At 49.9% G+C, this 20,415-nt stretch overlaps 2 protein-coding genes and 1 long non-coding RNA gene across 13 annotated transcripts in view; 1 reads left to right on the top strand and 2 right to left on the bottom strand.

Annotated features, from left to right (window-relative positions):
- The window catches only part of LOC128820313 (rho guanine nucleotide exchange factor 11-like), a 54,441-nt gene extending 53,142 nt beyond the window's left edge, over positions 1 to 1,299 (bottom strand). For all 11 annotated transcript variants that reach the window (XM_054000980.1, XM_054000990.1, XM_054000982.1 and 8 more), the window contains exon 1: positions 1,180 to 1,299. In XM_054000980.1, coding sequence (XP_053856955.1) covers positions 1,180 to 1,211 — 32 coding nt within the window. In that variant the 5' untranslated portion in view covers positions 1,212 to 1,299. The remainder of the gene's footprint in view (positions 1 to 1,179) is intronic.
- Positions 1,300 to 3,299: 2,000 nt separating this feature from the next.
- LOC128820309 (uncharacterized) lies at positions 3,300 to 3,939 on the top strand. Its single transcript, XR_008440869.1, has 3 exons — positions 3,300 to 3,517; positions 3,564 to 3,776; positions 3,816 to 3,939. It is a non-coding gene; the product is annotated as an uncharacterized LOC128820309 (long non-coding RNA).
- Positions 3,940 to 7,036: 3,097 nt separating this feature from the next.
- ETV3 (ETS variant transcription factor 3) lies at positions 7,037 to 17,890 on the bottom strand. The gene is made up of 4 exons (XM_054000939.1): positions 17,869 to 17,890; positions 16,473 to 16,710; positions 12,948 to 13,063; positions 7,037 to 8,147 (listed from the first exon to the last, which is right to left on the bottom strand). The coding sequence occupies exons 1-4, from the start codon at positions 17,888 to 17,890 to the stop codon at positions 7,069 to 7,071; spliced, it is 1,455 nt and encodes a 484-aa protein (XP_053856914.1). The 3' UTR covers positions 7,037 to 7,068.
- Positions 17,891 to 20,415: the final 2,525 nt, after the last annotated feature.

Here is a 20,415-nt window from a genome sequence, read left to right as displayed (position 1 = left end):
AAACGCTGCAAGGATGCAGTGGGAGGTCCAGGGTTGGGATGAGCCCCCCCAGAATTCCCCAAATCCCACGGTTTTATCCCAAAATCCGGTCCTTCCCCCCAAGGAATGGGGTGAGGCCTCCAGGACGAGCTGAGCCCCTTCCCAAGTCCCCAAAACCCCCAAAATCCCAGACTTTCACCCCAAATCCCAGACTTTCACCCCAAAATCCCAGAATTTCACCCCCAAATCCCAGATTTTCACCCCAACACCCCAGATTTTCACCCAAAATCCCAGAATTTCACCCCAAATCACCTGTTTTCCACTGAAACATGGGGTGGGAGGTGCAGACCGGGCTGAGCTCCTTCCCAGAGCCCCAAAATCCCAGAGTTTCACCCCAAAACGCCCCAAATCACGGAATTTCACCCCAAATCCCAGAGTTTCACCCCAAATCCCTGCAGGGGCGGGGTGGGGCAGTCCAGGACGAGCTGAGCCCGTTTTCCCCCAAGCCCCCAGATCCCAAAATCCCAGGATTTCACCCCAAATCGCCGCTTCTCCCCCGAGACATGGGGTGAGCGCTCCAGGACGAGCCGAGCCCCCTCCCAGAGCCCCAAAATCCCCGAATTTCACCCCAAAACACCCCAAATCCCGGCACTTCACCCCAAATCCCGGCATTTCACCCTAAAACACCCCAAATCCCGGAATTTCACCCCAAAACACCCCAAATCCCGGCATTTCACCCTAAAACACCCCAAATCCCGGCACTTCACCCCAAATCCCAGCATCTCACCCTAAAACACCCCAAATCCCGGCATTTCACCCCAAAACACCGCAAATCCCGGCATTTCACCCCAAATCCCGGCATTTCACCCCAAAACACGACAGGGACACGGCGCGGAGTCCCGGACGAGCCGAGCCCCCTCCCGGAGCCCCAAAACCCCCGAATTTCACCCCAAACCGCCGCTTTCCCCCCGCGGGACCCCCGGGACGCCTCCCGGAGCAGCCGAGCCCCCCTGCCCGCTCCCCGCAGCCCCAAACCCCCCGAATTTCCCCCCAGAATCGCGTTCCCCCCCTCCCCAAAGGCGGCCGGGGCTGCCCCCCGAGCCGAGCCCGCTCCGCTTTCCCCCGGTTCCCCCGGTTCCCCCGGTTCCCCCCCGGTTCTCCCCGGCTCCCCCCGGCCCGGGGGTCTCGCCCGGCCCGTACCTGTCCGGGGCCTGCGGAGGCCTCACGCTCATGGTGGAGCTCCGTCAGGGCTCTGCCCGGAGCCGCCGCCCCGCTCCGGCCGCCCCCGCCACCATCCCCGGCCCCGGCGGCTGCGGCGGCCTCGGGGGGCCCCGAGCGACCCCCGCGGCCGCCCCCGACCCCCCGAGCTGCGCTTCGGTGCCGGCCCGGCCCGGCTCTGGGGGGCTCCCCCTGCCTCCGCCGCGGGGGCCGGGCTGAGGGAGAGGCCTGGAGGCCGCTCCCAGTCCCCGGGCTCGCCCGGCCCCCCCGGCCCGGCACGGTACGGCACGGCTCGGTACGGCACGGCACGGCACGGCCCGGCACAGAACGGCACAGAACGGCACGGCACGGCACAGAACGGCAGGGCACGGCACAGAACGGCAGAGCACGGCTCGGTACGGCACGGCTCGGCACGGCAGCGCCCGCGGCGGCGGGGGACGCGGCGCGGCCGGAGAGGGGGACACGGTGACCTCGGGTTTGGGGGGACACAGGACAGTGAGGGTTTGGGGGACACGGGGACAGTGAGGGTTTGGGGGGACACGGGACAATGAGGGTTTGGGGGACACGGTGACCTCGGGTTTGGGGGACACAGGACAGTGAGGGAGGGGGACACAGGACAGTGAGGGTTTGGGGGACACAGGACAGTGAGGGAGGGGGACACAGGACAGTGAGGGAGGGGGACACGGGACAGTGAGGGAGGGGGACACGGGACAGTGAGGGTTTGGGGGACACAGGACAGTGAGGGTTTGGGGGGACACAGGACAGTGAGGGTTTGGAGGACACGGGGACAGTGAGGGTTTGGGGGACACAGGACAGTGAGGGTTTGGGGGACACGGGGACAGTGAGGGTTTGGGGGACACGGGGACAGTGAGGGTTTGGGGGACACAGGACAGTGAGGGTTTGGGGGGACACGGGACAGTGAGGGTTTGGGGGGACACGGGACAGTGAGGGTTTGGGGGACACGGGGACAATGAGGGTTTGGGGGGACACAGGACAGTGAGGGTTTGGGGGGGACACAGGACAGTGGGGGTTTGGGGGACACAGGACAGTGAGGGTTTGGGGGACACGGGGACAATGAGGGTTTGGGGGGACACAGGACAGTGAGGGTTTGGGGGACACGGGACAGTGAGGGTTTGGGGGACACGGGGACAGTGAGGGTTTGGGGGACACAGGACAGTGAGGGTTTGGGGGACACGGGGACAGTGAGGGTTTGGGGGACACGGGGACAATGAGGGTTTGGGGGGACACAGGACAGTGAGGGTTTGGGGGGACACAGGACAGTGAGTGAGGGGGACACAGTGATCTCGGGGTGCGGGGGACACGGGGACAGTGTGGGAGGTAACAGGGACAGTGAGGGTTTGGGGACACCCAGGGGGACACCCACAGGGACAGTGTGGATTTGGGGACACCCCTGGGGATACTGAGGGTTGGGGGACAGTGTGGATTTGGGGACAGTGAGGGTTTGGGGGCACCCATGAGGACAGTGTGGATTTGGGGACACCCAGGGGGACAGTGAGGGTTTGGGGACACCCCTGGGGACAGTGTGGATTTGGGGACACCCAGGGGGACAGTGAGGGTTTGGGGACACCCCTGGGGACAGTGAGGGTTTGGGGACACCCATGAGGACAGTGTGGATTTGGGGACACCCCTGGGGACACCCCTGGGGACAGACAGTGAAGATTTGGGGACAGTGTGGATTTGGAGACACCGAGGCTCTGGGGACATCCATGGGGACACCCCTGGGGACACCGAGGCTCTGGGGACAGTGAGGATTTGGGGACACCCCTGGGGACACCCCTGGGGACACTGAGGCTCTGGGGACAGTGTGGATTTGGGGACACTGAGGATTTGGGGACACCCACAGGGACAATGAGTGTCTGGGGACACCTCTGGGGACACTGAGGGTTTGGGGACACCCATGAGGACAGTGTGGATTTGGGGACAGTGTGGATTTGGGGACACCCCTGGGGACACTGAGGCTCTGGGGACAGTGAGGATTTGGGGACAGTGAGGATTTGGGGACACCCCTGGGGACACCCCCAGGGACAGCGAAGATTTGGGGACAGTGAGGGTTTGGTGACACGCAGGAGGGTTTGGGGACAGTGTGGATTTGGGGATCCTGAGGATTTGGGGACACCCCTGGGGACACTGAGAGTCTGGGGACACTGTGGATTTGGGGACACCCCTGGGGACACCCCTGGGGACAGTGTGGATTTGGGGACACCAAGGCTCTGGGGACACTGAGGATTTGGGGACACCCCTGGGGACACCGAGGCTCTGGGGACAGTGTGGATTTGGGGACACTGAGGCTCTGGGGACAGTGTGGATTTGGGGACACCCCTGGGGACACCCCAGGAAACACCGAGGCTCTGGGGACACCCCTGGGGACAGTGTGGATTTGGGGACACTGAGGATTTGGGGACACTGAGGATTTGGGGACACCCCTGGGGACACTGAGGCTCTGGGGACAGTGTGGATTTGGGGACACCCCTGGGGACACCCCTGGGGACAGTGTGGATTTGGGGACAGTGTGGATTTGGGGACACTGAGGCTCTGGGGACACCGAGGCTCTGGGGACAGTGTGGATTTGGGGACACCGAGGCTCTGGGGACACCGAGGCTCTGGGGACAGTGTGGATTTGGGGACACCCCTGGGGACAGTGTGGATTTGGGGACACTGAGGATTTGGGGACACCGAGGCTCTGGGGACAGTGTGGATTTGGGGACACTGAGGATTTGGGGACACCCCAGACCCCAAAGGCCCTTCCCGAGCCCGGCTCCTCCCGCCCCAAACTCCGTCAGAACCTCGGGAAAAGCCCCAAAAGCCCCAAAGAATCCAAGGGCGCCGTCTGTTAAAAGCTTTTTATTTAACGGTCTCAATTCGAGGTAAAATACTTTTTATTTTTCGCTTTTTTTTTTTCCTTTTTTTTCCTTTTTTTTTTTTTTTCAACTTCCATAACAAAATACGGAGCTATGGGATACCCCTGGAAAAAAATATGTATATTATCCATAAATTTCTCTAGCATTCCATCATATATATATATAATATATATATGCAACCCTTTTTTTTTTAAATCTGATTTTTCTATAGAAATCGGAATTTAATTTTAAAGGCACAAATTTCGGATTTTTTGTCTTTTTTTGTTTTTTTTTTTGGTTTTTTTTTTTTTTTTTTTTTTTTTGCCCCTCTACTTTACACCCTATGTACAAAGCCACGCTCCCCCAGCCCAAATTCCATCGATTTTCCCGAAGGATTCCTGCTGGATTCCCACTGGGGAGAGCTCAAATCCCTCGAAATCCCTCAAAAAAGGGGTTTTTTGAACCCAAAAAAAAAAAAAAAAAAAAAAAAAAAAAGCGTAAATATCGGTTTAAAAAGCGCTAAAAAAAAAAAATCAAAGTTTTTCCCGGAAAATGCAAAGTTTTTCCGGATTTTTGATGATTTCAACCGAGAGAAAATTCCTGGTTTTTCTTTTTTTTTTTTTTTTTTCAATTCCGCCAGGATGCGGAGACGCGAGAAAAAAAAGAAAAAACCAACGGAAAAAGCTTAAAATAATAAAAAACCTCAACATAATTATGGAATAAATAAAAAAATCCGGGACAACCCCATTAATGCTGTTGGATTTTTCCTCCTTTTCCTCCTTTTTGGGGAAATTCCTCCCCAAAAATTCCCCCTTTTTTTGGGGTTGCCCCATCAAAAAGTCTTTTTTTTTTTTTTTTTTTTTAATTTTTTAAACATTTTTCCTACGGATTTGCTACGAAAAAAGAAGCGAAATTAACCAAAAAAAAAAAAAAAAAAAAAACCCAAAAAAAACTGCTGGAAAAAACGGGATCATGCTCCGGGGCAAATTCATCCAGGAGAGAATTCCAACCATTCCCAACTTCCCAAGGGTTTCTTTGTTATTAAATGGTTTGGCACGGTGGAATTTTAGGAATTTTTCCTTGCAACTTCCGAATTTTTTCCATAAAATTTTGATCTGGTTGATTTGTTGTTTTTTTTTTTGACCTTTTCTTTCTCCTCTTCCTGCTTTTTTTAATTTTTTTTTTATTTCCTCCTCCCGGGCTCCGTTGGGAATTCTGGAATTCCCGAGAGGCGCCGGATCCGTCGCGTCCTGAGTCCGGAATTCCCTGAACTCTCCCAAGTTTTTTTTTTATTTTCGCTTTTAATCTTGTTGGTTTTTTTTTTTCTGTTTTTTGTTTTTTTTTGCAGTGCAACGGCTGTGGAAAAAAAAAAAAAACCAACATTCCCACCCTTCCCAAAAAAACCCCCAATCCCAAAAAATCCTTTTTTAAAGCCACGAAAATTCCAACTCCTTTTCCTTCTCTTCCCGTGGGATTTCACCTCGATTCCAAAGGATTGGAGAAGGGGAGGGGGGAAAAATCCAGGATTTCCCCCCCTTTTTGTTTTTGTTTCTCCCGACGGTTCCGGCACTTGGATTTGGGATCGGCGGCGGGAATTCCGGGAAAGGCCTCCTCGTGTGATTCCTGAGTTCGTCCTCGCGCCCTCTCCGCGTGTCGTGTTTGCTTTTTTTGGGATAATCCAGGGCTTCTCCAACCCCAAATCCTCTGAGCTCCACATTCCAAGGATCCCAAACCCGGCCGGGTTGGGAATTTGGGAATCGCTCCCGGTTCTCCTTCCGGCAGGGAATTTTCTGCCCCGTCCCCCCCGCCGCCCCGGAATTCCCAAAATCCGTGCTCCGAAGCGAATCCTGGGGAGCTCCCGGCTCCGTCCCGGCGTTTCCCGAGGGCTGATCCCGCTGGGAGCGCGATCCGGAGCCGTCGGAATTCCGCTGCGCGGGAGAACGGCGGGATTTGGGATTTCCCCCCCAAAAACCAGGAAGGATCCACGAAATCCGAGCGCTCCCGGAAAAAAATTCCCAGAAAAAGTCCAAAGGTGGTTTTTTTTTTTTTTTTTTTTTTTTCCTTTAAGGCATGAGTCAAACGGGGAGAAAAAGGGGAGAGGGTCCAAAAAATCTGGGAATGGCGCCGGGAATTCCGGCATTCCCGGGACTCACCACAATCATTCCAGCGCTCCTTCCAAGCATTCCCAAAAATTCCACCCACACGGATTCCGGAGCGGGGAAAAAATCCCCGCTCCAGGCACACAGAAAGAGAAAAAAACCAAACCCCAACATTTTTAACGCGTTAGGATTAAAGGCATCCGGTTAATTTTGTGTTATTCCCGTTCCCATTCCCTGAAAAAGTTTGGAGAGTTTTGCTCATGGCTTCTGCGAGAGAGAAAGAGAGAAAAAGGCGGGAAAAGGGGAATTTTCCCCGGAAATCCGCCGGGAACGACGCGGCCTCCATCCCGATTCTCCGAGTTTTCCTGAATCCTTTTCCCAACCCCGCTCCGTGGACAGTGCAAAATTCCCGATGCAAAATTCCCAAGCTCCTCCTTTTCCCAAAAAAAAAAGAAAAAAAAAAAAAAAAGAAAAAAAAGAAAAAGAAAAAAAGAACCAAACCAGCTCCTGGATGGTCGGGAAAACCTCGCATCCATAAAAAAAGAAAAATCCCCCAAAAAAAACCCTCCCCCCGGCCCGGATCTGGAGATTCCCGGTGTCCCAAAAAACCCGGGAGCAGCCCCGAGGCCGCGCCTGGAATTCCTCCATCCCAGTCCTGGAGCTGGAGCCGGCCTTTCCCGGGAAAAGCGAGCGGGAATTCCGGCGTCTTCACCTGCAAGTCAACAACAGAAACAACACAAAGCCCGAAGCTCCCCGCCCCCCCTCCCTTCTCCCACCCCTGAAATTCCCAAAAAATTCCCAGGCCTACCCCGCCCCCCTCCCCGCCCTTATCCCAAACTGCTCTGCAACCTTGCTACATAAATACACGGATGTTTCTCCGGGTGTTTTCCAAGGTTTTTGTGTTCCAGCCGGGATTAGGTGTCGGAGGCGGCGGCCACGGCTTTGGGGAGGTGCCAGATCCCGTTGGGCCGGGAATCCTCGGCCGTTTCCTGCCGGGAATCTCCGTTCCAGCGGCGCTTCAGCCGCAGCTTGGGGGGCATCAGGGCGTCCTCCCTCCTCTCCTGGCTCCCGGCGTCCCCGGAGCAATCCCGGGCGGTTTTCTCCGCGCTCTCCTCCGCGGAGGAGCCGGGCTGAGCGGGGACGGGCATCCACGCCGGAGCCGCCGGGCGGGCGAACACCGGGACCTTCTCCTCCTCTTCCTCCTCCTCCTCCTCCTCCTCCTTGTCGCGCTTCTCCGGGATCTTCTCCTCCTCCTCCTTCTCCAGCGCCGGCTCCACCTTCACCCTGGGCAGCGGCGCGTCGGCGGCCTCGGGGCTCTCCAGCCGCTCGCGGTTCTTGCGGCCGGCGGGCGGCGGCTGCAGCTTGATGGGGAACTGCGGCTGCTCCTCCAGCGGCACCGGGCACTGCAGCGGCGGCACCACCAGCGGGTAGCGGGGGAAAGTCCGCGGGCTCAGGTGGTAGTTGAACACGGAGCAGGCCTGCGAGTGCAGGTAGTGCTTCATCTCCTCGGGGTTGAAGGAGAAGCAGCTGCTGCCGGCGGCGGCGAAGGGGCTGAGCCCCGGCGAGGGGCTGTAGGAGAAGAGCGTGGGCGTCAGCGACAGCGCCGGCGAGATGGGCACGTTGAGCACGCCGGGGCGGCCCGGCAGCGGCGACACGGCGAAGGGGCTGTGCGGGTGCTCGGGGAACACGCCGGGCCGGGAGAAGAGCGGCAGCACCACCTCGGGCTTGCGCTTGGGCCCCGCGGCCGCCGCGCCGCCGGCCGCCGCGTGCGACGGAGCCAGCAGCTCGCGGCGCCAGTCCGGGGCGTTCTCCTCCAGCTCGGCGGGCTCCGGCTTCCTGTCGGGGTCCGGCAGCGCCTCGGCGTGCGGCGGCAGCAGCGAGCCCGGCGCGAAGCGCGGCGCGGCCTCCTCGGTGGGCGAGTGCGGCTCCAGCGGCGGGAAGTGGAAGCGGGACGAGGCCGTGGGCACCGGCGGGGCGCTCTGCGGGACCACGCCTGGGGAAAGGGGGAAAAAGGGGAAAAAAAGGAGAAAAGAAAAGAGTTACGGGGTTTAGGGATTGCGGGGTTGGGGAGGCGCGGGAGGAGCTGGCTGAACTCGTGGCGACGGCGTGGAAGTCCGTGGAAGGGTTTTAAAAGTTCAGCTGAATCGCCGACCTGAGCGGGGATGGCATCGATCCACGGGAATGGCCGAAACAGCCGTGGGGAAAAAAATCAAGTATCCGTGGAAAAAAATCAAATATCCACGGGAACGGCGGAAATATCCGTGGGGAAAAAAAATCAAGTATCCATGGAAAAAAATCAAATGGAAATGTCTGAAATATCCATAGAAATGTGTGAAATATTTACAGAAATGTCTGAGATATCCATGAAAAAAATCAAATATCCATGGAAATAAGTCAAATATCCATGGAAATGAGTCAAATATCCATGGAAATAAATCAAATGGAAATGTCTGCAATATCCACGGAAATGTCTGAAATATCCACGGAAATGTCTGAAATATCCATGGAAAAAAACTCAAATATCCAGGGAAATGTCTGAAATATCCATGGAAATGTCTGAAATACCCATGGAAATGTCTGAAATATTTACAGAAATGTCTGAATTATCTATGGAATAAAATCAAATATCCATGGAAATCTCTGAAATATCCATGGAAATTCTGGAATATCCACGGAAATGCCTGCAATATCTGTGGAAAAAACTCAAATATCCATGGAAATGTCTGAAATATCCATGGAAATGTCTGAAATACTTACAGAAATGTCTGAAATATCCATGGAAAAAAATTAAATATCCATGGAAATGTCTCATCTGAGAGGGGATCACATCAATCCATGGAAACATCTGAAATATCCATGGAAATCTCTGAAATATCAATGGAAATGTCTGAAATAGTTACAGTAATGTCTGAAATATCCATAGAAAAAAAATAAATATCCATGGAAATGTCTGCAATATCCATGGAAATCTCTGCAATATCTGTGGAAATGTCTGCAATATCTGTGGAAAAAACTCAAATATCCATGGAAATGTCTGAAATATCCATGGAAATGTCTGAAATCTTTACAGAAATGTCTGAAATATCCATGGAAAAAAATCACATATCCATGGAAATCTCTGAAATATTTACAGAAATGTCTGAAATATCCATGGAAATGTCTGCAATATCCACGGAAATGTCTGCAATATCCACGGAAATGTCTGAAATATCCATGGAAATGCCTGAAATATCCATGTAAAAAAGCTCATATATCCAGGGAAATGTCTGAAATATCCATGGTAATGTCTGAAATACCCATGGAAATGTCTGAAATATTTACAGAAATGTCTGAATTATCTATGGAATAAAATCAAATATCCATGGAAATCTCTGAAATATCCATGGAAATTCTGCAATATCCATGGAAATGTCTGAAATATCCATGGAAATGTCTGAAATATCCATGGAAAGAAATCAAATATCCATGGAAATGTCTGAAATATCCATGGAAATCTCTGAAATATTTACAGAACTGTCTGAAATATCCATGGAAATGTCTCAAATACCCACAGAAAAAGCTCAAACATCCATGGAAATATCTCATCTAAGAGGGGATGTCATCAATCCATGGAAATGTCTCCCAACATCCATAAAAATACCTCAAAAATCCATGGAAATATCTCCAAATGCCCAGGGAAACATCTTCTCTGAGGGGGAATTTCATCAGCCCATGGAAATGTCTCAAATATCCATGGAAATGTCTGAAATATCCACGGAAATGTCTCAAATATCCATGGAAATCTCTGAAATATCCATGGAAATCTCTCAAATATCCATGGAAATGTCTGAAATATCCACGGAAATGTCTGAAATATCCATGGAAATGTCTGAAATATCCATGGAAATGTCTGCAATATCCATGGAAAGAAATCAAATGGAAATGTCTGCAATATCCATGGAAATATCTGCAATATCCATGGAAATGTCTGCAATATCCATGGAAAAAACTCAAATATCCATGGAAATGTCTGAAATATCCGTGGAAATGTCTGAAATATCCATGGAAATGTCTGAAATATCCATGGAAATGTCTGAAATATTTACAGAAATGTCTGAAATATCCATGGAAAAAACTCAAATATCCATGGAAATGTCTGAAATATCCACGGAAATGTCAGAAATATCCATGCAAAAAAATCAAATATCCATGGAAAAAACTCAAATATCCATGGAAATGTCTGCAATATCCATGGAAAAAACTCAAATATCCATGGAAATGTCTGAAATATCCATGGAAAAAAATTAAATATCCACGGAAATGTCTGAAATATCCATGGAAATGTCTGAAACATCCATGGAAATATCTAGGATATCCATAAAAACCTCTCCTCTGAGGGGGGAATCTCATCAATCCATGGAAATATCTCAAAAGATCCACAGAAATCCCTCAAATTCCCACCCAAATCCCTCAAATTCCCACCAAAAAATCTCCGTGAGGGAGGGGAAAATCCTGGAGAAAAACCCCAAATTCCAGGTTTGCTATCCCAACCCCCACCCTGGCAGGAATGAAAAGGGCTGGGATTAACCAAGAGCGTTCCAAATTCTCCCAATTTTTTTTTTTTTTTTAAATTTTTTTTTTTTTTTCCCCTCAAGCGCCCCAGGGACAGGAGGGAGCAGGGAGAGGGAGCTGGGAACTGCCCGGACTCGTTTGCTCCCAGTTAATTACAGAATTACAGCTCCAGACACATCTTCCCACCCCCGTTCTGGGCTTGGAAAAGACATTCCCTTCTCCCAAAAGAAAAAAATAAAAAAATAAAACAATAAAACAACCCCCAGCAGGGCCCACACAGGTGAAGGAGACACCAACACCTGGAGGAATTGCTCCCTTTTTTGTTTTTTTTTTGGCCTTCCCGGAGCCTTGGAAAAACAAAACCTCGGAGATTCCCTCAGGGAGGGGAGGCGGCCACGGAGACGGCGCCTGACAGAGGCTCCAGCCTGGAAAAATCCCTTTTTTCCCCACACAGAGGCTGCTTTTATCCCTATTTTCTCTGGTTTTTTCCCTGCTGGGTCGCTGTTCCAGGCTTTACCCTGGAAGCTGGACCGGGATCCTCCAAATCGTGACTTTTCTGTGGAGAAAGTTCGGAATGCTTGGGAACAATGACTTGCAGGCAGTTTTTTTATCTTTATGGATTCAATAATCACCAATTTCCCCACTTTTTCTGCTTTTTTTCCTGTTTTTTTTCCCTGCTGCATTGGCCTTCCATGCTTTGCCCTCTGCAGCAGAGTGTGCCAGGTCAGGCTCCTCTAAATTGAGATTTTGTGAGGAGAAAAGTTTGGAATTTCTGGGAATATCAACTTCCAGAGGGGTTTTTCTATCTTTATGGATTAAATAACCACCAATTTCCCTACTTTTTCTGCTTTTTTTCCTGCTGGATTGGCCTTCCAGGCTTTGCCCTAGAGCAGCTCGTGCTAGGCCCAGCTCCTCTAAATTGAGATTTTGTGAGGAGAAAAGTTTGGAATTTCTGGGAATATCAACTTCCAGAGGGGTTTTTTAATCTTTATGGATTCAATAATCACCAATTTCCCCACTTTTTCTGCTTTTTTTCCTGTTTTTTTCCCTACTGGATTGGCCTTCCATGCTTTGCCCTCTGCAGCAGAGTGTGCCAGGCCGGGCTCCTCTAAATTGAGATTTTGTGAGGAGAAAAGTTTGGAATTTCTGGGAATATCAACTTCCAGAGGGGTTTTTTAATCTTTATGGATTATATAATCACCAATTTCCCCACTTTTTCTGCTTTTTTTTCCTGTTTTTTTCCCTGCTGCATTGGCCTTCCAGGCTTTGCCCTGCAGCAGTGTGTGCCAGGCTAGGCTCCTCTAAATTCAGATTTTGTGAGGAGAAAAGTTTGGAATTTCTGGAAATATTGAGTTTCAGAGGGTTCTTCTATCTTTATGGATTAATTAATCACCAATTTCCCTACTTTTTCTGCTTTTTTTCCTGCTGGATTGGCCTTCCAGGCTTTGCCCTGGAGCAGCTCGTGCTAGGCCCAGCTCCTCTAAATTGAGATTTTGTGAGGAGAAAGGTTTGGAATTTCTGGGAATATCAACTTCCAGAGGGTTTTTCTGTTTTTATGGATTCATTTCTCCACCGTGCCTGATCGAGACAATCCCCCAGCTGTAGGAATTTGGCTCTTAGGGGGTTTAATCCCATCAAAAACCCCCTTGGAAAGACCCTTTACCCAGGAAACAGCCGCTGACTCCAGGATAAACCTGGCAAAACCATTTTAAGGCAAAAAAGGGACATTTATGCTCCATTCCCAAACTCTTTTTCATTATGCTCTCTCCTCCAGGGAAAAAATTTTGATTTTTAGCCAAAATCCAAGCAATTCCTGTTTTTCTCTGGGAACTCTGTGTCCCTATATAATCCCTCCCAACCCCGGGGCAGGAATGAGTTAAAAACCTGCAAATTTTGGTTGAAAAGCAGCAGAAAAAAGGGGGAGAGAAGGGAGAAAAACCCCTGGATTTTTACAAGGCACCATAAACTCACCTGAGCCGCCCCGGGATTGCATCCCAAGGCTGATCCTCTTATCCCACACATCCCAAAAATCCCCGGGGAAAGATAAACCCTGATCCCACATCCCCCACAGCAGCTGGGATTTGCTCCCAGGTTTTGGGCTTTTTTTTTTTTTTTTTAATCCAGGCTGGCTGTGGAAAAAAAAAATATTCCACATTCCTGGGTTGGTTTTTATTTTGGTTTTTTTTTTTTGTTGTTTTTTCCCCCCATTCCCACCCGGAATTCCCAAATTCCCGGGGCTCACCGTTGGGTCGGATGTTGATGAAGGGATAATTGGGCATCACCAGTTTGTTGAAGTTGAATTTGTAGGTGAATCTTTTGCCCTTGGTCTTGTGCAGGATCCTCTTGTTGTAGTAATATCTGTGAATAATTTTTTTTTTTTAAAACGGGGAGAAAAAAAAACCCAAAAAAACCCCAAAAAACCAAACAAATAACCAAACAAAAAAACCCCCAAACACTGATAAAAGCACTCAAAAATCCAGAATTCCTTCCTAATTCCTGAGGGATTCCTTCCTAATATCCTGTGTAACCAAAATATGGAATTTTGGAATGGTTGGGGCTGGAATGCACCTTAAATATCCTTAAAAATCCAGAATTCCTGAAGGATTCCTTCCAAATTTCCTGTTTAAACTAAAATATGGAATTCTGGAATGGCTTGGGTTGGAAAGAGCTCAAATATCCTTAAAAATCCAGAATTCCTGAGGAATTCCTTCCTAATTTCCTGCTCAAATATCCTTAAAAATCCAGAATTCCTGAAGGATTCCTTCCTAATTTCCTCTTTAAACTAAAATATGGAATTCTGGGATTGTTTTGGTTGGAAAGAGCTCAAAAGATCTTTAAAAATGCAGAGCCAGGGGCAGCTCCCACCATCCCAGGTCGCTCCAAGCTGGAATTGGGCACTCCCAGGGATGGGAAATCCACGGAATCACCCGGACCAGGGAAAGATTTATCCCTAAAATCCCATCTGATGGAATCCCGAAACATTTTTGGGGTGGAAAAGGACCTTAAAGTGCACCCCAACTCCAAACCCTGAGGGATGAGCCAACACCAGCATGAAAAAAAACCCCAAAAGTCATGGGGAAAAAAAGGGGAAAAACCCAAATTTGCTCAGCTGAGGGTCCAGCTGAGCCTGTCCTAGCTCATGTGGGGTTTGCATTGGTGGTGTCCCCAGAGCTGGGCCACCAAAACCCAGAGCCGGGCCACCAAAACCCAGAGCCGGGCCACCAAAACCCAGAGCCGGGCCACCAAAACCCAGAGCTGGGCTACCAAAACCCAGAGCTGGGCCAACAAAACCCAGAGCCGGGCCATCAAAACCCAGAGCCAGGCCACCAAAACCCAGAGCCGGGCTACCAAAAACCCAGAGCCAGGCCACCAAAACCCAGAGCTGGGCCACCAAAACCCAGAGCCGGGCCACCAAAACCCAGAGCCGGGCCATCAAAACCCAGAGCCAGGCCACCAAAACCCAGAGCCGGGCTACCAAAAACCCAGAGCCAGGCCACCAAAACCCAGAGCCGGGCTACCAAAAACCCAGAGCCAGGCCACCAAAACCCAGAGCTGGGCCACCAAAACCCAGAGCTGGGCCACCAAAACGCAAAATGCAGACACAGGACAACGGCACCCTGACATCCCACTAGAAAACCCCAAAATTAATGGGGAAAAAAGCAGAAAAATCCCAAATTTTGGCTGACCTGAGCTGGTCCTGGCTCATGTGGGGCTGGCATTTGTGGTGCCCCCAGAGCCGGGTCAACCCCACCACCCCAAACTTTGATGGATGAGCTAACACCAACATGACACCCCAGCTAAAAACCCCAAAATTCATGGGGGAAAAAGCAGAAAAACCCCAAATTTGGGTGACCTGAGGGCGCGGCTGAGCTTGTCGTAGTTCATCTGGGGCTTGCACTTGCAGCGCCCCCAGAGCCGGGCCACCAAAACCGTGAGGGATGAGCCAACACCACTGTGACATCCCAGGTAAAAACCCCAAAATTCATGGGAAAAAAAAAGCAGAAAATCCCAGATTTGGCTGACCTGAGCTTGTCCTGGCTCATGTGGGGTTTGTGTTTGTGGTGCCACCAGAGCTGGGCCACCAAAACCCAGAGCTGGGCCACCAAAACCCAGAGCCGGGCCACCAAAACCCAGAGCTGGGCCAACTCCACCACCCCAAACCCTGAGAGATGAGACATCAGCACCCTGGTATCCCACCTGAAACCCCAAAATTCATGGGGAAAAAAAGGGGGAAAACCCAAATTTGGGTGACCTGAGGGCACGGCTGAGCTTGTCCTGGCTCATGTGGGGCTTGCACTTGCGGCGCCCCCAGAGCCGGGCCACCAAAACCGTGAGGGATGAGCCAACACCACTGTGATATCCCACTAGAAAACCCCAAAATTCATGGGAAAAAAACTGGGAAAAAACCCCAAATTTGCTGACCTGAGGGCGCAGCTGAGCTTGTCGTAGTTCATCTGGGGCTTGCACTTGCGGCACCCCCAGAGCCGGGCCACCAAAACCCAGAGCGGGGCCACCAAAACTGTGAGGGACGAGCCAACTCCCCAGCTAAAAACCCCAAAATTCATGGAATAAAAAGCAGAAAACCCCCAAATGTGCTGACCTGAGGGCGCGGCTGAGCTTGTCGTAGTTCATCTGGGGCTTGCACTTGCAGTGCCCCCAGAGCCGCGCCACCAAAACCGTGAGGGACGAGCCAACACCACTGTGACATCCCAGCTAAAAACCCCAAAATTCATGGGGAAAAAAAGCAGAAAACCCCAAATGTGCTGACCTGAGGGCGCGGCTGAGCTTGTCGTAGTTCATCTGGGGCTTGCACTTGTGGTGCCCCCAGAGCTGGGCCACCAAAACCGTGAGGGATGAGCCAACACCAGCACAACACCCCAGCTAAAAACCCCAAAATTCATGGGGAAAAAAAAGCAGAAAATCACAGATTTGGCTGACCTGAGCTTGTCCTGGCTCATGTGGGGTTTGTGTTTGTGGCGCCACCAGAGCCGGGCCACCAAAACCGTGAGGGATGAGCCAACACCACTGTGACATCCCAGCTAAAAACCCCAAAAATCATGGAAAAAACCTGGGGAAAACCCCAAATGTGCTGACCGGAGGGCACGGCTGAGCTTGTCGTAGTTCATCTGGGGCTTGCACTTGCAGCGCCCCCAGAGCCGGGCCACCAAAACCGTGAGGGATGAGCCAACACCACCGTGACATCCCAGCTAAAAACCCCAAAAATCATGGAAAAAAACCTGGGGAAAACCCCAAATGTGCTGACCTGAGGGCGCGGCTGAGCTTGTCGTAGTTCATCTGGGGCTTGCACTTGTGGTGGCCCCAGAGCTGGGCCACCAAAACTGTGAGGGACGAGCCAACACCAGCATAACACCCCAGCTAAAAACCCCAAAATTCATGGAAAAAACCTGGGGAAAACCCCAAAATTGCTGACCTGAGGGCGCGGCTGAGCTTGTCGTAGTTCATCTGGGGCTTGCACTTGTGGTGCCCCCAGAGCTGGGCCACCAAAACTGTGAGGGACGAGCCAACACCAGCATAACATCCCAGATAAAAACCCCAAAATTCATGGGGAAAAAAGCAGAAAATCCCCAAAATTGCTGACCTGAGGGCGCGGCTGAGCTTGTCGTAGTTCATCTGGGGCTTGCACTTGCGGCGCCCCCAGAGCTGGGCCACCAAAACCGTGAGGGACGAGCCAACACCAGCACAACACCCCAGCTAAAACCCCCAAAATTCATGGAAAAAACCTGGGGAAAACCCCAAATGTGCTGACCTGAGGGCGCGGCTGAGCTTGTCGTAGTTCATCTGGGGCTTGCACTTGCGGCGCCCCCAGAGCCGCGCCACCTCGTCGGGGTCCTTGATGACGAACTCGCCGTACTCGCCCTGCTGCCAGGCGATGACGTGCCGGAACTCCTCCTTCTGCAGCAGCTCCAGGATGAAGTGCCACAGCTGGATCTGCCGCGAGCCCGGGCTCGACTCCGTCTTGTACGCCCACTCCGGGAAGTGGTAGCCTTGGGGTGGGAGACATGGGGGGAAAAAAAGGGGGGAAAAAGGGGGGAAAGGGGGGGGAAAAAGAGGGAAAAGGGGGGGGGGGAAGGGAAAGAGAAGGGGGGAAAAAGGGGGGGAAAGAGGGGGGAAAGGGAAAAAAGGGCGGAAAAAGGGGGGAAAATGGGGGGAAAAAGGGGGGAAAAAAGGGGGGGAAAGGGGGGGAAAAAGGGGGGAAAAAAAGGGGGGGAAAGGGGGGGAAGGGGGGGGAAAAGGGGGGAAAAAAGGGGGGGAAAAAAGGGGGGAAAAGGAGGGAAAAAGAGGGAAAAGGAGGGAAAAGAGGGAAAAGGAGGGAAAAGAGGGAAAAGGAGGGAAAAGGAGGGAAAAGGAGGGAAAAAGAAGGGGGGAAAAGAAGAGGGGGAAAGGCAGGAAAGGGGGGGAAATGGGGGAAAAAGGGAAAAAGAAGGGGGGGAAAAGGGGGAAAAAATGGGGGAAAATGGGAAAAAAGGGGGGAATGGGGGAAAAGGGAAAAAGAAGAGGGGGAAATAAGCAGGGGAAAAGGCAGGAAAAGGGGGGCAAAGGGGGAAAAGGGGGGAAAAGAGGGGAAAAGGGGGGAAAAGGGGGATTGGGGGGAAAAGGGGGAAAAAGGGGGGGGAAATGGGGAAAAATGAGAAAAAAGAGGGAAAAAAGGGGGAACAGGGGGGAAAAGGAGGGAAAAATAAGGGGGGAAAAGAATGGGGAAAAGGCAGGAAAGGGGGGGAAATGGGGGGAAATGGGAAAAAGAAGGGGGAAAAGGGGAAAAAAGGGGGGGAAGGGGGGGAAAAGGGGGGGGAAAAGGGTGGAAGGGAAAAAAGGGGGAAAAAAAAGGGGGGTAACGGGGGAAAAGGAGGGAAAAAGAGGGAAAAAGAAAGGGGGAAAAGGCAGGAAAGGGGGAGACATGGGGGAAAAGGGAAAAAGGAGGGGGAAAAAGGGGGAAAAGGGGGGAAAAGGGGGGAAAAGGGGGGAAAAGGGGAGACATGGGGGAAAAAGGGAAAAAGAAGGGGGGAAAAAGAAAGGGGAAAAAGAAGGGGGGAAAAAGGGGGAAATGTTGTTTAGGGAACGGAGGGGTTGGGGCAGGAAATGGGATTCTGTTCAATATTCCATGTGGGAGCAGGGAATTCCAGATCTCCCATCCAGCTCCTCACTCCTGACACATTTCAGCCCCATTCCCATGGAAAATCCACCCAAAAAAACCCAAAAAACACTAAAACCCACTTAAACCCCCAAAAAAACCCACCAAAAATTGGTAAAACTCGTCAGGAATTCCATTAATTACTGGGGCCTAGAATTCCATTCAATATTCCATGTGGGAGCAGGGAATTCCAGGTTTCCCATCCAGCTCCTCACTTCTGACTCATTTCAGCCCCATTTCTATGGAAAATCCACCCACAAAACACCAAAAAAAACACTAAAAAATACCACTAAAACCCACTAAAAGCCATGAAGTACTAAAAAATTAATTTTTTAAAACTTGGGTGGAATTCCATATTCCATGTGGGAGCAGGGGAATTCCACATTTCCATCCAGCTCCTCATTTCAGCCCCATTCCCATGGAAAATCCACCCAGAAACCCCACTAAAAACCCACTAAAACCCCAAAAAAGCCATGAAGTATTAAAAAAAATTTTAAAACTTGGGTGGAATTCAAAATTCCATGTGGGAGCAGGGAATTAATTCCACATTTCCCATCCAGCTGCTCATTTCTGAATCATTTCAGCCCCATTTCCTTGGAAAATCCACCCAAAAAAACCCCCACTAAAACCCCACTAAAACCCCACTAAAAGCCATGAAATAATAAAAAATTAATTTTGTAAAACTTGGGTGGAATTCCATATTCCGTGTGGGAGCAGGGAATTCCACATTTCCCATCCAGCTCCTCATTTCAGCCCCATTCCCATGGAAAATCCACCCAAAAAAACCCACTAAAAACCCAATAAAACCCACAAAAAACCCACTAAAATCCACTAAAACCCCACTAAAAGCCATGAAATACTAAAAAAAAAAATTTAAAACTTGGGTGGAATTCAAAATTCCATGTGGGAGCAGGGAATTCCACATTTCCCATTCCCATGGAAAATCCACCAAAAAAACACCAAAAAACCCACTAAAACCCACTAAAACCCCACTAAAAGCCATGAAATGCTAAAAAATTAATTTTGTAAAACTTGGGTGGAATTCCATATTCCATGTGGGAGCAGGGAATTCCAGGTTTCCCATCCAGCTCCTCATTTCAGCCCCATTCCCATGGAAAATCCACCCAAAAAAACCACAAAAAACCCCAATAAAAACCACTAAAAACCCACCAAAACCCACTAAAAGCCATGAAATACTAAAAAAAAATTTAAAACTTGGGTGGAATTCAAAATTCCATGTGGGAGCAGGGAATTAATTCCACATTTCCCATCCAGCTCCTCATTTCTGAATCATTTCAGCCCCATTCCCATGGAAAATCCACCCAAAAACACCAAAAAACCACTAAAATCCCACTAAAAAAAACCACTAAAAGCCATGAAAAACAAAAAAAAAAAATTGACAAATTTGGGTGGAATTCCATATTCCATGTGGGAGCAGGGAATTCCACATTTCCCACCCAGCTCCTCATTTCAGCCCCATTCCCATGGAAAATCCACCCAAAAACCACCAAAAAACCGAACAAACAAACAGAAAAAACCCCACAAAAAACCCCAGAAATGGAGAAAACCTGGGTGGAATTGCAGATCCCATTCCAAATTCCCGTCAAAACCCCAGGGATTGAGGGAAAAAAGGAAAAAATCCCAACTTGGGGTGGAGTTTGGGGTTTTTTTTGGGGGAAAAATCTGATTTTGGGGTGGTTTTTGGGGGATAAATCTGATTTTGGGGTGGTTTTTGGGGGGAAAAATGTGATTTTGGGGTGGTTTTTGGGGGATAAATCTGATTTTGGGGTGGTTTTTGGGGGATAAATCTGATTTTGGGGGTGGTTTTTTGGGGGATAAATCTGATTTTGGGGTGGTTTTTCTATGGGAAAATCTACTTTGGGGATGGTTTATGGGATTTATTGATGGGATTTTTGGGATTTATTCATGGGATTTTTGGGATTAATTTTTGGGATTTATTTATGGGATTTGTGGGATTTTTGGGATTTATTTATGGGATTTATTTATGGGACTTTTGGGGTTTATTCATGGGATTTTTGGGATTTATTCATGGGATTTTAGGGATTGATTTTTGGGATTTATTTATGGGATTTTTGGGATTTATTTATGGGATTTTTGGGATTTATTTATGGGATTCTTGGGATTGTTTTTTGGGATTTATTTATGGGATTTATTTATGGGTCTTTTGGGATTTATTTACAGAACTTTTGGGATTTATTTATGGGATTTTTGGATTTATTTATGGGATTTGTGGGATTTTTGGGATTGATTTTTGGGATTTTTGGGATTGATTTTTGGGATTTGTGGGATTTATTTATGGAACTTTTGGGATTTATTTATAGGACTTTTGGGATATTTTTATGGGATTTGTGGGATTGTTTGGATTCATTTTCGGGATTTATGGGACTTTGGGGATTTATTTATGGGATTTATTTATGGGATTTTTGGCATTTACTTACGGGATTTGTGGGATTTTTGGGATTTCATTTTGGGGATCTATTTATGGGATTTTGGGGATTTATTTATGGGACTTTTGGTATTTATTAATGGGATTTTGGGG

This window comes from Vidua macroura, chromosome 29 (genome assembly GCF_024509145.1).
Source record: "Vidua macroura isolate BioBank_ID:100142 chromosome 29, ASM2450914v1, whole genome shotgun sequence".
Taxonomy (NCBI): Eukaryota; Metazoa; Chordata; class Aves; order Passeriformes; family Viduidae; genus Vidua; species Vidua macroura.
Note: the sequence above shows the minus strand (reverse complement) of the source record. Positions and strands in the feature narration are given on the sequence as shown.

Excerpts from the sequence above, each read along its gene's own strand:
- ETV3 (XM_054000939.1), bottom strand. The coding sequence starts at position 17,890 with ATGGGGCTGAAATGTGTCAGGA. Across the intron at positions 13,064-16,472 it reads AAGCTCAGCCGCGCCCTCAG|ATATTACTACAACAAGAGGA; the intron begins GTCAGCACATTT and ends AATTATTCACAG. Across the intron at positions 8,148-12,947 it reads CATCAACATCCGACCCAACG|GCGTGGTCCCGCAGAGCGCC; the intron begins GTGAGCCCCGGG and ends CCCTTTCCCCAG.